The 11,666-nt window shown below is 38.0% G+C and overlaps 1 protein-coding gene across 1 annotated transcript in view; it reads left to right on the forward strand.

Moving 5' to 3' along the window:
* LOC136856118 (uncharacterized) overlaps positions 1 to 11,666 on the forward strand; it is an 88,264-nt gene that overhangs the window by 38,241 nt on the left and 38,357 nt on the right. The window contains 1 exon segment of the mRNA XM_067133766.1: positions 4,354 to 4,704. Within this exon segment, the coding sequence (XP_066989867.1) occupies positions 4,354 to 4,704 (351 nt within the window).

The raw sequence follows: 11,666 nt of genomic DNA on the forward strand, positions 1-11,666 counted from the left end.
TCTCCCCGTACAGAGTACAGGAGTACAGATCGCCCTGTACAAAACCCCATTCGCCTCTGGGCACTCCTAAGGCTTGTTTATGTTGAGGTCACAGCACGCCCCAGATGGTAGCCAGAGGCTTTCTCGCAGGGTTGGGGGTTGCTTCGAATGGTTGCTGGTATTCTGAGTGTTCTTCGACTTTCTTGTGGGAGAAAGGGGTTGCCCTCCAGAGGGTAGAATAACAAGGGGGTTGTCTTCTAAGAGTAGTGATGGGAAGGGGTGTCTTCCAGAGGTTGGCGAGGTGAAGGGTGTCGTCCTCCAGGGGTAGTGAAGGGAGGGGACGTCTTCCAGAGGCTAGTAAGATGAAGGGATGTCTTCCAGAGGCTAGTGCTGGAATGGGGTTGCCTTCCAGAAGCTAGTGAGGTGAAGAGGGTTGTTTTCCAGAGGTTAGTTAGAGGGGGATTGTCTTCCAGAGGCCAGTGCTGGAATGGGGTTGCCTTCCAGAAGCTAGTGAGGTGAAGAGGGTTGTTTTCCAGAGGTTAGTTAGAGGGGGATTGTCTTCCAGAGGCTAGAAAGGTGAGGGAGTGTCTTCCAGAGGCTAATGAAGGAACAGGGTTGTCTTCCAGAGACTAGTGAGACAAAGGGAGTTGTCTTCCAGATGCTAGTGATTGGAAGGGGGGTGTCTTCCAGAAGTTAATGAGGATAGGAATGTCTTCCAGAAACTAGTGAAGGGAGTGAGTTTTTTCCAGAGGGTATAAAAGTGGGTGACTTCCGGAGGCTAATGAGGAGAGGGAGCTGTCTTCCAGAGGTTAGTGCTGGAATAGGGTTGCCTTGCAGACGCTAGTAATGGGAAAGGCCGTCTTCCAGAGGTTAGTGAGGTGAAGGGAGTACCTTCCACAGGCTAGTGAGAGAAGCGGGTGTCTTCCAGAAGCTAGATTGGGGAAGGAATTTCTTCCAGAGCCTAGCGAGGGGATGGCCCTCCGATGGCTAGTGAAGGGAGGGAATGACTTTGAGAGGCCAATGAGAGAAGGGGGTGTCTTCCAGAGGCTAGTTATGGGGGAAGGGTACTTTCCAAAATTAGTGAGCAGAAGGAATATCTTCCTTGGGGTGTAATGGGATGGGGGAGGTCTGTTTCAAAGGCAAGTTAAGATACACTGCATACATACATTATATATATATATATATATATATATATATATATATATATATATATATATATATATATATATATATATATATATATATATATATATATATATATATATATATATATATATATATATATATATATATATATATATATATATATACATAATGAAGTATACTGGTCTTACAGATCCATTAATGTCATCAGGCTACCTACACTAGCAGGAACATTTATACATTGTCTCGCAATTCATTATCAAATTATGGTATGATTTTAATATGTCAATTTATTCGCTGTCTCTCAGACTGAGGATTAATATGACAAGTGACTGCCTTACTGATTTCATATATACATACTATAAGTATAACCAAACAACCGTGAATGATGTGATGTGGACACGGTCACTTGCACCGTGGCTACTCCTTTCTACTTCTTTGGGTTCGGCCGACACAGAAATAGCCCACTAAGACAATTAAACTCACGACCTCTGAGAAAGCGTCAGAGGGCGAAGACTTAATGCCCAGAGAGTCTCAAAAAGAAGCCATATCGGAGCTGAGTAGTAACCGGGAGCCGTCTTCAAAGTAGCTGACTAGGTGAAGTGTGAAAGGGTTACTCACTGCTCACTCACTCTCTCACTCCAGTACTCCTGTTATTGTTTTGATTTTCAGTGTCCCTGGAGAGGTACTCTTCTTCTTCTTCTTCTTCTTCTTTTTTCAGAGCATAGGATTTTGGCTGATGATGTTGCCTGTAGCCGCAAGGATTCTCGACTGACTTATGTCAAGGATTTATAGCTGGTCATCCTTTCCAGGATTCTTCTTCTGCTTCTTCCTGTTCTTTTTCTTCTTCTTCTTTTCAGAGCATAGGATTTTGGCTGATGATGTTGCTTGTATCCGCAAGGATTCTGGACTTATGTCAAGGATTTGTTGCTGGTCATCCTTCCAAGGAGGTATTCTTCTTCTTACAAACAAGGATGTCTGACTGACTTACAAAAGTTATCTTGCTGGTCATCCATCCAAGTATTGACCAGACTCAACATCACCTAACTTCAACTGATCAGGAAGTCAATGGACACAGAATAAAGATGAATATTATCCTCACTAGAGACCCTCCCATAATTAGGCTCTCCTTTATTCATACTTGTTATTTTATGTAGCATTCTGGATTCTATGTTTGTAATGTTTCTCATATAAAGCTGAGTTTTTGATCTGATTCTATTTTTGTCATGTTTCTCATATAAAGTTTTCTTTTCATTAAAATTCTCATTGGAAGGGTTCAGGATTACATATCTGTCTTGTTCTCAAGTAAATATTGATTCCATTATTACATTTCAAAAATATTTCTCATTCCAGATTCGAAATTACATTTTGATCATGATTCTCATTTTAATTTTAATTCTGCTAAAACCTTGAGAATCTAGCGGGTCATTAGTTAACAGTAAGAGAGAGAGAGAGAGAGAGAGAGAGAGAGAGAGAGAGAGAGAGAGAGAGAGAGAGAGAGAGAGAGAGAGAGAGTTAAAACAATACCAACAACAAAAACATCCTTTCCTCACGCACTTAACAGTCACTTCTCACTTCTCACCTACTTAAAGGAAGTCATTAAGTAATGCTAATGGGTATGACCCACTCTTTGGCTGGAGTACCCTTAATTTACTCCTGAGCTGAATTACCGCGTCTCATTGTGACCCATTCTGCCAAAACTAGACCCCAAATATCTGTCGCAAAAGGGATCTTAGGTTCAATCTCTATCTGGATTTTATTACTAGTCACCCTTCCAATCGGTGGCCAGACCCAGCATTCCTTCCCTTCAACAAACACATGTAGCTTCAGTCTTGCCAAAAGCACGACTCTTAGATGCAGCGCCTGTCGACAAGCTGCAATAAGTTGCAAGAGAAATAAACAAGTGTTCGTGTGACACTTGATTGGTTCGTGACAGGTAGAAGGTCTTTAGGTAGTGTTTGTTGATGCTGATTTATTTCCTTTCTCCAGCCTCACGCGATGTATTGGAAGAGAGAGAGAGAGAGAGAGAGAGAGAGAGAGATCTAGTCCCTTATGAGACAGGGATGAAAATGAACTGTCTCCTTGTACAAAGAGGGAAAGGGAAGGATTTAATATCATAGCAAATAGGAGAGAGAGAGAGAGAGAGAGAGAGAGAGAGAGAGAGAGAGAGAGAGAGAGAGAGAGAGAGAGAGAGAGAGGTCTAGTCCCTTATGAGACAGGGAGAGAGAGAAAAATGGACTGTCTCCTTGTACAAAAAGAGAAAGGGAAGGATTTAGTATCATAGCAAATAGGAGAGAGAGAGAGAGAGAGAGAGAGAGAGAGAGAGAGAGAGAGAGAGAGAGAGAGAGAGAGAGAGAGAGAGAGAGAGAGAGGGGGCATACCCACTCGCTTGCTTTTTGACAACTCCATTTCCAAACCACTGAGTCACATTTTTTTACCTCTGAATCAAATTTCTGGGCAACAGGGCCATTTCTTAAAAATGAGTGACCTTTCTTGACCCCTGGGTCACATTTCTTTTCCAGGAAGTCCCATTTCTTGACCTATGGGTCATATTTTGCATCCGCTGTATCAAATATGTCACAATTCTGGACCACAAAGTTATATTTCTTTAATATCACGTCATTTTTTGACCACTTAAAATCTAGGGTCTCACAAAAGGTTCTCCTGAGATTTAGATTTTCATTGAGCAGTGAAAATGTCAATAAAATTAAAGAAGTTGGACAGTTTAGTGGGAACAGTCCAGAGGGAATGGACGAAAAGTGAAAGGTAGAAAAGAAAGCATTTGGAGCCTGAGATGATATGCAGCAAAGGGCTTTTACTGTCGTTTACAGTGTGCCATACAAAGCCCACTGTAAGAGGTAAGCCACCACACTCTATACAAAAGTCAACTTTCAAAGTGGATACATTTTTCTTATAATTTTATTTAATATTTCCATTTCTGTTTCTTAGGACTACAGGGCTTATATCTGTACAGAAACACCTGTCTAATTGGGAAGGGTCTATAATAATAATAATAAATTAAAATCCAAGGCTACCAACACTGATCATGTAGGTTAGACAGGACTGAATGCTGTTAAAGTTGGCAAAGAGAACTGAGAGAAAGTCTGAGGTGAAGAGGCCTGTCAGACAGTTGTGTCCGCACCACAAGGACTGGCTCTCGATGAAAGCACAGTAGTATTAACCGTAGCAACAGTGATAACATTAAAACATATCATCTCCTCTCCACCACAGGTCTAGGAGCGGAATGTTCAAATGGATGATCTCGGGACACAAGGGTCACAAACACAAGCAGGAGAAGCTGAACAACGCCGTGCTGAACAACAAGAACAAGAACAACCTGAAGCACCAGCAGCAGCAGCAGCACCAGCAGCACCAGCATGAGCAACAACAAAATGAGAACCAGGAGGACCAGACGAACAACCATGCAGAACAACATCAAGAGATACAACAACAGCTCAACACAGTGCTCCATATCTCTGAGGCGGGGTGTCATGGGGGTGGGGTGACTTCAAATGGCCCACAGGGGGGTCCTGGGGACCCCAACCTGAATTTGGACAAGTGCGACGAGGGGCCCAATGGAGGGTAAGTGGATTTGTATGCTCACCATTAGGGGTAAGGCTCGGTGGAGGCATTTATTCATTTATTAGAATGATAGACAAAAATTTATCTGGAGTTGAAGTATATTTCAAGTGTGACTCAGCAGTTGGGTGTAGAAACTGGACAGCTATCCTGTGTAAATGTCGTAACACCTGTAAGACCACCTCTTCCCACAGCTCAGGGACTGTTTCATTCCCTCTACTGCTAAGCTTTGGAATTCTCCCCTGCTTCTGTAATTCCTGGGTTATATATTTATATATTTAAGCTTCCTTTGTCCTGGCGCCATAAAACGCAATAGTTTCTTCTTTGGCGCAATCGAGTTTTCTGTACAGCTGCTACAGCGTATAATCAAGGCCACCGAAAATAGATCTACCATGAAATTTTAACCACAGCCTGGTGGTGGCCTATCCTAAATCGTTGTCAGAAGCACGATTATGACTAACTTTAACCTTAAATAAAATAAAAACTACTGAGCCTACAGTGCTGCAATTTGGTATGTTTGATGATTGGAGGGTGGATAGCCAACACACTAATTTGCAGCCCTCTAGCCTCGGTATTTTTAAGATCTGAGGGAGGACAGAGAGACAAAACCATCTCAATTGTTTTCTTTTACAGAAACTAACCAGGACCCTTTACCCTTTGATATTAACTCCGACTTTTTAAAATTCTTTAAAGAAATCCCGTAATTACCCAAAGGACTGGAGCGCTAATTACAAATTCAGTTACGGCAGTAATTAAGACTCCAATGCTTATTAGCATCTCAAAGACTTAACAGTCCTGAGGCAGACCAAGTGAACATATGTTTCTGAAAGGAACTATGTATATTGATGTTGTTGTAATTATTTTGTTATTACTTTTGGCTGCTTCGTCAAATGGATAAGTAATGAGCAATAACAAGTATTATAGGCAGGAACAAGATGAGGTTATCAAATTGTAAGGGGGGGGAACTTCAAAATGGTTCAGTACAGTACAGAAAATGTCAAAAAATATTTTAACTCAAAATATTGACTTCTGGTTAAATCTGAGATATATTTTTTACGATTGTACACACGTACATGAGTACACAAATAACATACGTACATACACACACAGATATATATATATATATATATATATATATATATATATATATATATATATATATATATATATATATATATATATATATACTCAACAATCCAGTGTCCTTTTGTAGCCCAGGCACGAAGAAAGCAAGAATTTTGGATAGATTGAGAAAGCACAGATACAAATATATCTTGAAGTGCTGTACAAACAAAATGGAAGAACCCGAATCCCCACCCCTTGGGGATTCCAAACTCCTTCCCCTGAGGTTTTCTTGCCCCTAGGGACCAAAAGGGACCCCAGATACGACAAAGAACCCGAAAAAGAGTCAGCCGTTTTCCTTTCATTTCTGGAAGCATAACGTCCCAACCAAGGACCTTGGTCCCAGCCGCTCCCCCCCCCCGTTCCCGAAGCCCTCGGGGGATTTTGTACTTCCTCTCCAGAGACCCCTGAGAACCCCAGGAGTCCCTAATCCCTCCCCCCCCCCGCCTACCCTTCCTCGGGGGGGGCATTACACTGTGCAGAGCCTGTGACTGAAGGATTTAGGAGTCAACGTACTGCCATCCTCCCGGGATTCCTGGCTTACTACGTTTACTACGTGCGTAGGATTCGTGCTGGGGATAACAATCCTTCTTCCCCCTCATTATTGTTATTATTTACACGTTCAGGAGGTCCTTTTATTCCTCACACCACCGTCGGAGGACTGTGGACTCTACTGGAGCCTCAGAAAGGTTCAAGAGAAGGTGCAATGTATTTCTGGCCTAATAATATTCCTCTTTGTATTTTAATCATTATCTTATATTTTTATCTGTTTATTTATTGTTTCAATTTATATTTTCTTTTCTTATATATCTCTTCTGTTTCTTCTTTCAAACGAGCTGTGTAATAATAATAATAATAATAATAATCTAATAATAATAATAATAATAATAATAATAATAATAATAATAATAATGATAGCATTTAAGAATATCAATATTCTGAAGAATCAATTTATACACGGCAAAATTCCATCACTCAATATTTATGCTGTGAATTATAATCATTGTTTCTGAAGGTGCAACGTCAGCAATAAGATTCTGACCTCGAACTTTGTAACGCCAAAGTACAGAGGATTGTACATTCACGACTGTGGCTCTTAAAAAATAAAACATCTTTGGAATTCTCTTCCTTCTCGTGTTTTCCCCTGAAATCTACCCATCTTCGAGGAGATAATTTTCTATTTAATTCTGATTCTATAAATTATTTGCAAGTTTTTTTTTTTATAACTATATAACAGCACAATGGCTTTGGTCAGTCTCTGGATGGGTGACAATAAAGCCAAATATTTTATATATAAATTTTTTGCAACATTTTTTGCCATAATGTTAATCATACATCTTGAAACATCACTAGCCTTCCATGGAGGTCACCCACCCAAGCAGTGACCATACCCATCCAACGTTTCCCAACTCCACCAGGTTGTCACGAAATGGCACATTGTTCTCTCTCTCTCTCTCTCTCTCTCTCTCTTTAGTTTCTCTCTCTCTATATCTTATATATATATATATATATATATATATATATATATATATATATATATATATATATATGATAAAACAATCAACGCACAATCACGTGTGGAACAGAAATAAATTTCCGACTCACATCAGGATCGAACCCAGGTCTTTCAAATGAAAGACCGGGCTGGTTGTCAGCGCGGTCAGGTCTTGCGTCTGAAAGACCTGGGTTCGATCCTGATGTGAGTCAGAAATTTAAATACATATGTATATATGTATATATATGCACACATTGTATACAATCTGTTTTTAATATTTTTACTATTATCCTCAAAATAATTATTACTGTTATAACCATTATATTATGAATATTATTATTATGAATATTATTATTATGAATATTATTATTATATTATTATTATGAATATTATGATTATGAATATTATCATTATGAATACTATTTTTGCTTGTATTGTTCAACCGGCCATTACGTTAGTATCGTAGCTTCATTGTGGAAGCATTTCTCCCCTTTAGAGATTCAGCACTGATGGATGAAAAAGTAAGCATTGTAGTTTCTTTGTTAAATCATTTGTCTTCTTTAGTCAGAGAGAGAGAGAGAGAGAGAGAGAGAGAGAGAGAGAGAGAGAGAGAGAGAGAGAGAGAGAGAGAGAGAGAGAGAGAGAGAGAGAGAGAGAGAGGTCTCAAATAAGTAAGCATTGTAGTTTCTTTGTTAAATCATTTGTCTTCTTTAGAGAGTCAGACTTGAGGATGGTAAAAGTAGAGAGAGAGAGAGAGAGAGAGAGAGAGAGAGAGAGAGAGAGAGAGAGAGAGAGAGAGAGAGAGAGAGAGAGAGCACGTGTCATAAGAATAGGCCTATAAAAACGACCTAATTCGAGCTAGAAATACGTACCGACTGTTTTCAAATATGAAAATCTCATATATTTTTGACAAATACACGAAACTGATTGTCTATTTCACCTTGAAAATGAAAATCGATTAATAAATCAATGAATCAGAACATTAAACAAAACCTGGAATCGATTCATAAAGGAATAAAAGAGGAAATTAGGAAGTTATACAGAGCTTGGTTTAAGAAGAGTGAAACTGTTCAATTTGAATGAGTTACCGTTTAAAACAGCTCCGTTTTCTTTAAAGGATCTTCTTTTCCTATTAAAGAAAACGGAAAAGGTAAACAAAAGACCTCTTTAGGGCTTGTTGATTGTGTGAGGTAATGTAGTTATTACTATTATTTTTGTTGTTATTCTACCAAAAAAATTAAAAATAGCCTATTTATTATCTTATTCTATTGTTTTGGCTTTTTTATTCAATGTTTTAATATAATTCTTACCATTATTTTTATAATTATACACAAAAATATTAAGTGTATATTTTCTTATATCGTTTTTTGGTTTCGTTCTTATTCTCTGTGTTAATTTAGAAATTACTATTATATTTGTTATCATTACACCTAAAAATCGAAAATAACATATCTATCTTCTTATTTTCTTGTTTTTTGCTTTTATTCACAGTTTTATTATACGTTTCAAATTGATATAAAGTAAATTTCTGGTGAAATAAGACGTGTTTTTATTAGGGCAGTTCAGAGGTCTACATTAGACTGTAATACTTACCGCCTTCTGTTCATACTTTTGTTTAAGTTTACGCCTTTTGTTTGTGTTTACGATACTTAAGAGTCTTTTGTTTATCTTTTTAAGTTAATCCTCCAGTGGTCTGACACTAAACACGACACTAAACGAGCCCATTCCGCCGTGTACAGTTATTCTTTTGTTTTTATGCTTTTAGAGTTTTATTATAGATTTTAAATTGACATAAAGTTAAATTTCTGGTAAATTTAGCGTCTCTTGATATAGACAGTTTAGGGGGTCCAATTTAAGTCCATTATCCCATACAGAACTTAACATTATTAATGAATTAATAAAATCACTTCCGTTATGATATCCAACTTTCCATTGTGGACCTGTGGACTCTGAACAGTGAGATAAGGAACCTAGTGTGGACCCTTCGACTCTGAACAGCCAACAGAGTTGTCTAACTTCAACAACAAATTTAGCTGATTGTTATTTTAAGGTAAAAAAAGACAACAGAGAATAATTGGGAAAAAAAAGAAAATATCTTAGTTTAATTTTTTGGCAAAATAATAATAATAATAATAATAATAATAATAATAATAATAATAATAATAATAATAATAATAATAATAAAATAAACGAAACAGTAAAAGAAACAAAAATTAACAGACACCGAGAGAGAGAAAAGAAAAAGAGATCTATAAAAAATCTATAAAAAAGGGAGCATATTCAACGAAGCGTATAATGAAAGCACAGACAAATCCGGATGTAAGAGAGAAGGGTCACTCCTCAGGCTATATAGAGAGAGAGAGAGAGAGAGAGAGAGAGAGAGAGAGAGAGAGAGAGAGAGAGAGAGAGAGAGAGAGAGAGAGAGGAAGGAGCAGCAATCGGAAGTCGATCATTATGGACAAACCACAACAAGTGGCCATCTCTCTCCCCCTCCCTCTCTCTCTCTCTCTCTCCTTCTCCTTGATCAAACCGCAAAATACAGACGAGAGAGAGAGAGAGAGAGAGAGAGAGAGAGAGAGAGAGAGAGAGAGAGAGAGAGAGAGAGACTCCACACTTTCGCTAGACATCAACCTTTCTTCTAATGTATCTTTCCTTTTATTTTTTTTTCACATATAAGCCATTTCCCCTCTAAAGTTCCAATACCTTATGTTTTTGGGATGAGGTTGCGACCTACACACTCCTTCTCTGTCCTAAATGCGACTCACCACATGCAACTAACTTCCTGGCACATAGTTCACTACTTAAATCAGCAGAGGAAAAGATATATTTAACAGAATGAGCCTGTACTACAGCTTGCTCAGGAGTCGAATCTGGGACCTCTCACGGGTGAGAGGCAAAATTATTATCATCTTCAGTTTCAATTACAATAAAAGATGGGAAATCTATATTGATTAAGCTTAAAAGGTCTTTGACTTTTATCAAGTAAATACTGACCAATTTGTTTCTCTTAAAGGGACAACTTTTTCTTTTAAAGGGACAACTTTTCTTTTAAAGGGACAACTTTTTCTTTTAAAGGGACAACTTTTTCTTTTAAAGGGACAACTTTTCTTTTAAAGGGACAACTTTTTCTTTTAAAGGGACAACTTTTTCTTTTAAAGGGACAACTTTTTCTTTTAAAGGGACAACTTTTCTTTTAAAGGGACAACTTTTTCTTTTAAAGGGACAACTTTTTCTTTTAAGGGGACAATTTTTTCCTTTAAAGAAATTTTTTTCTTTTAAAGGGATATTTTTTTTCTTTGAAAGGTACACTGTTTTCTTCTTTAAAAGGGACAAATTTTTTTAAAGGGGTATTTTTCTTTTATAAAGTTTTTCAATTACAGGGACAATTTTTCTCTTAAAGGGATCACTTTTTCTCTTAGAGGGACAATTTTGCATTTTAAAGGGACAGTTTTCATTTTAAAGGGACAATTTTTTCTTTTAAAGGGACAATTTTGCATTTGAAAGGGACTTTTTTTATTTTAAAGGAGCAATTTTTTCTTTTAAAGGGAAAATTTTCCTTTTAAAGAGACAATTTTTCCTTTTAAAGAGACAATTTTTTCTTTTAAAGGGACAATTTCTTCTTTTAAAGGAACAATTAAAGGGACAATTTTTTCCCTGCTGACAATTTTCCCTTTGAAAGGGACAATTTTTTTCTTCCAAAAGGACAATAATTAATCATCTAGAATTTTCACCCACACCAAGCCCCCTTATTCCACAACGTGCTCCCAAAAGCACTGCATGAAACGCCAATCAAGCAACCCACTGCCTCCTTCTGGTGCTAAAACTCTGTACTGGCCACTAACAAGCACCACGCTCTTCCTTGCATGAAAGCACAAGCAACAGACTTTCCGTCTTACTTTTTTGTGGAAGAGGAAGGGGAGGCCAAATGCCACAAGCAATGGCTTCCATTAAATGTATACCATTCTTGACCTTGGACTGGGGTCGTTCTTTATGACGAATAACCATCCGCATAATTCCTCGCGTTGCGCAGCAATTGGGCCTCATGAATGCCGCCGTAGTTGCTGTAATTTGAAGTCGTAATGGCGAGGGTTCTCGCCTGGGATCTAGATTTTATTGTGACAGTGAATATGTCGAAGGGAGACCTTGATTTCTTTGTGAATTATCATAATTTTTATCTTTACCGTTATTATTATCAACTTCTTACTGAGTTTACGTCTTTATTACAGCTATATTATTTATCCATGACCTTTTGCCTAAAATAAAGCTAGTTTATGGAAATAACCAACACAGAGTCCCGTCTCAGAAAAGGTCATGTACAGAATGGGTGCCCACCAGGAAGAACCAGAAA

Source organism: Macrobrachium rosenbergii, chromosome 34 (assembly GCF_040412425.1).
Source record: "Macrobrachium rosenbergii isolate ZJJX-2024 chromosome 34, ASM4041242v1, whole genome shotgun sequence".
NCBI lineage: Eukaryota > Metazoa > Arthropoda > Malacostraca > Decapoda > Palaemonidae > Macrobrachium > Macrobrachium rosenbergii.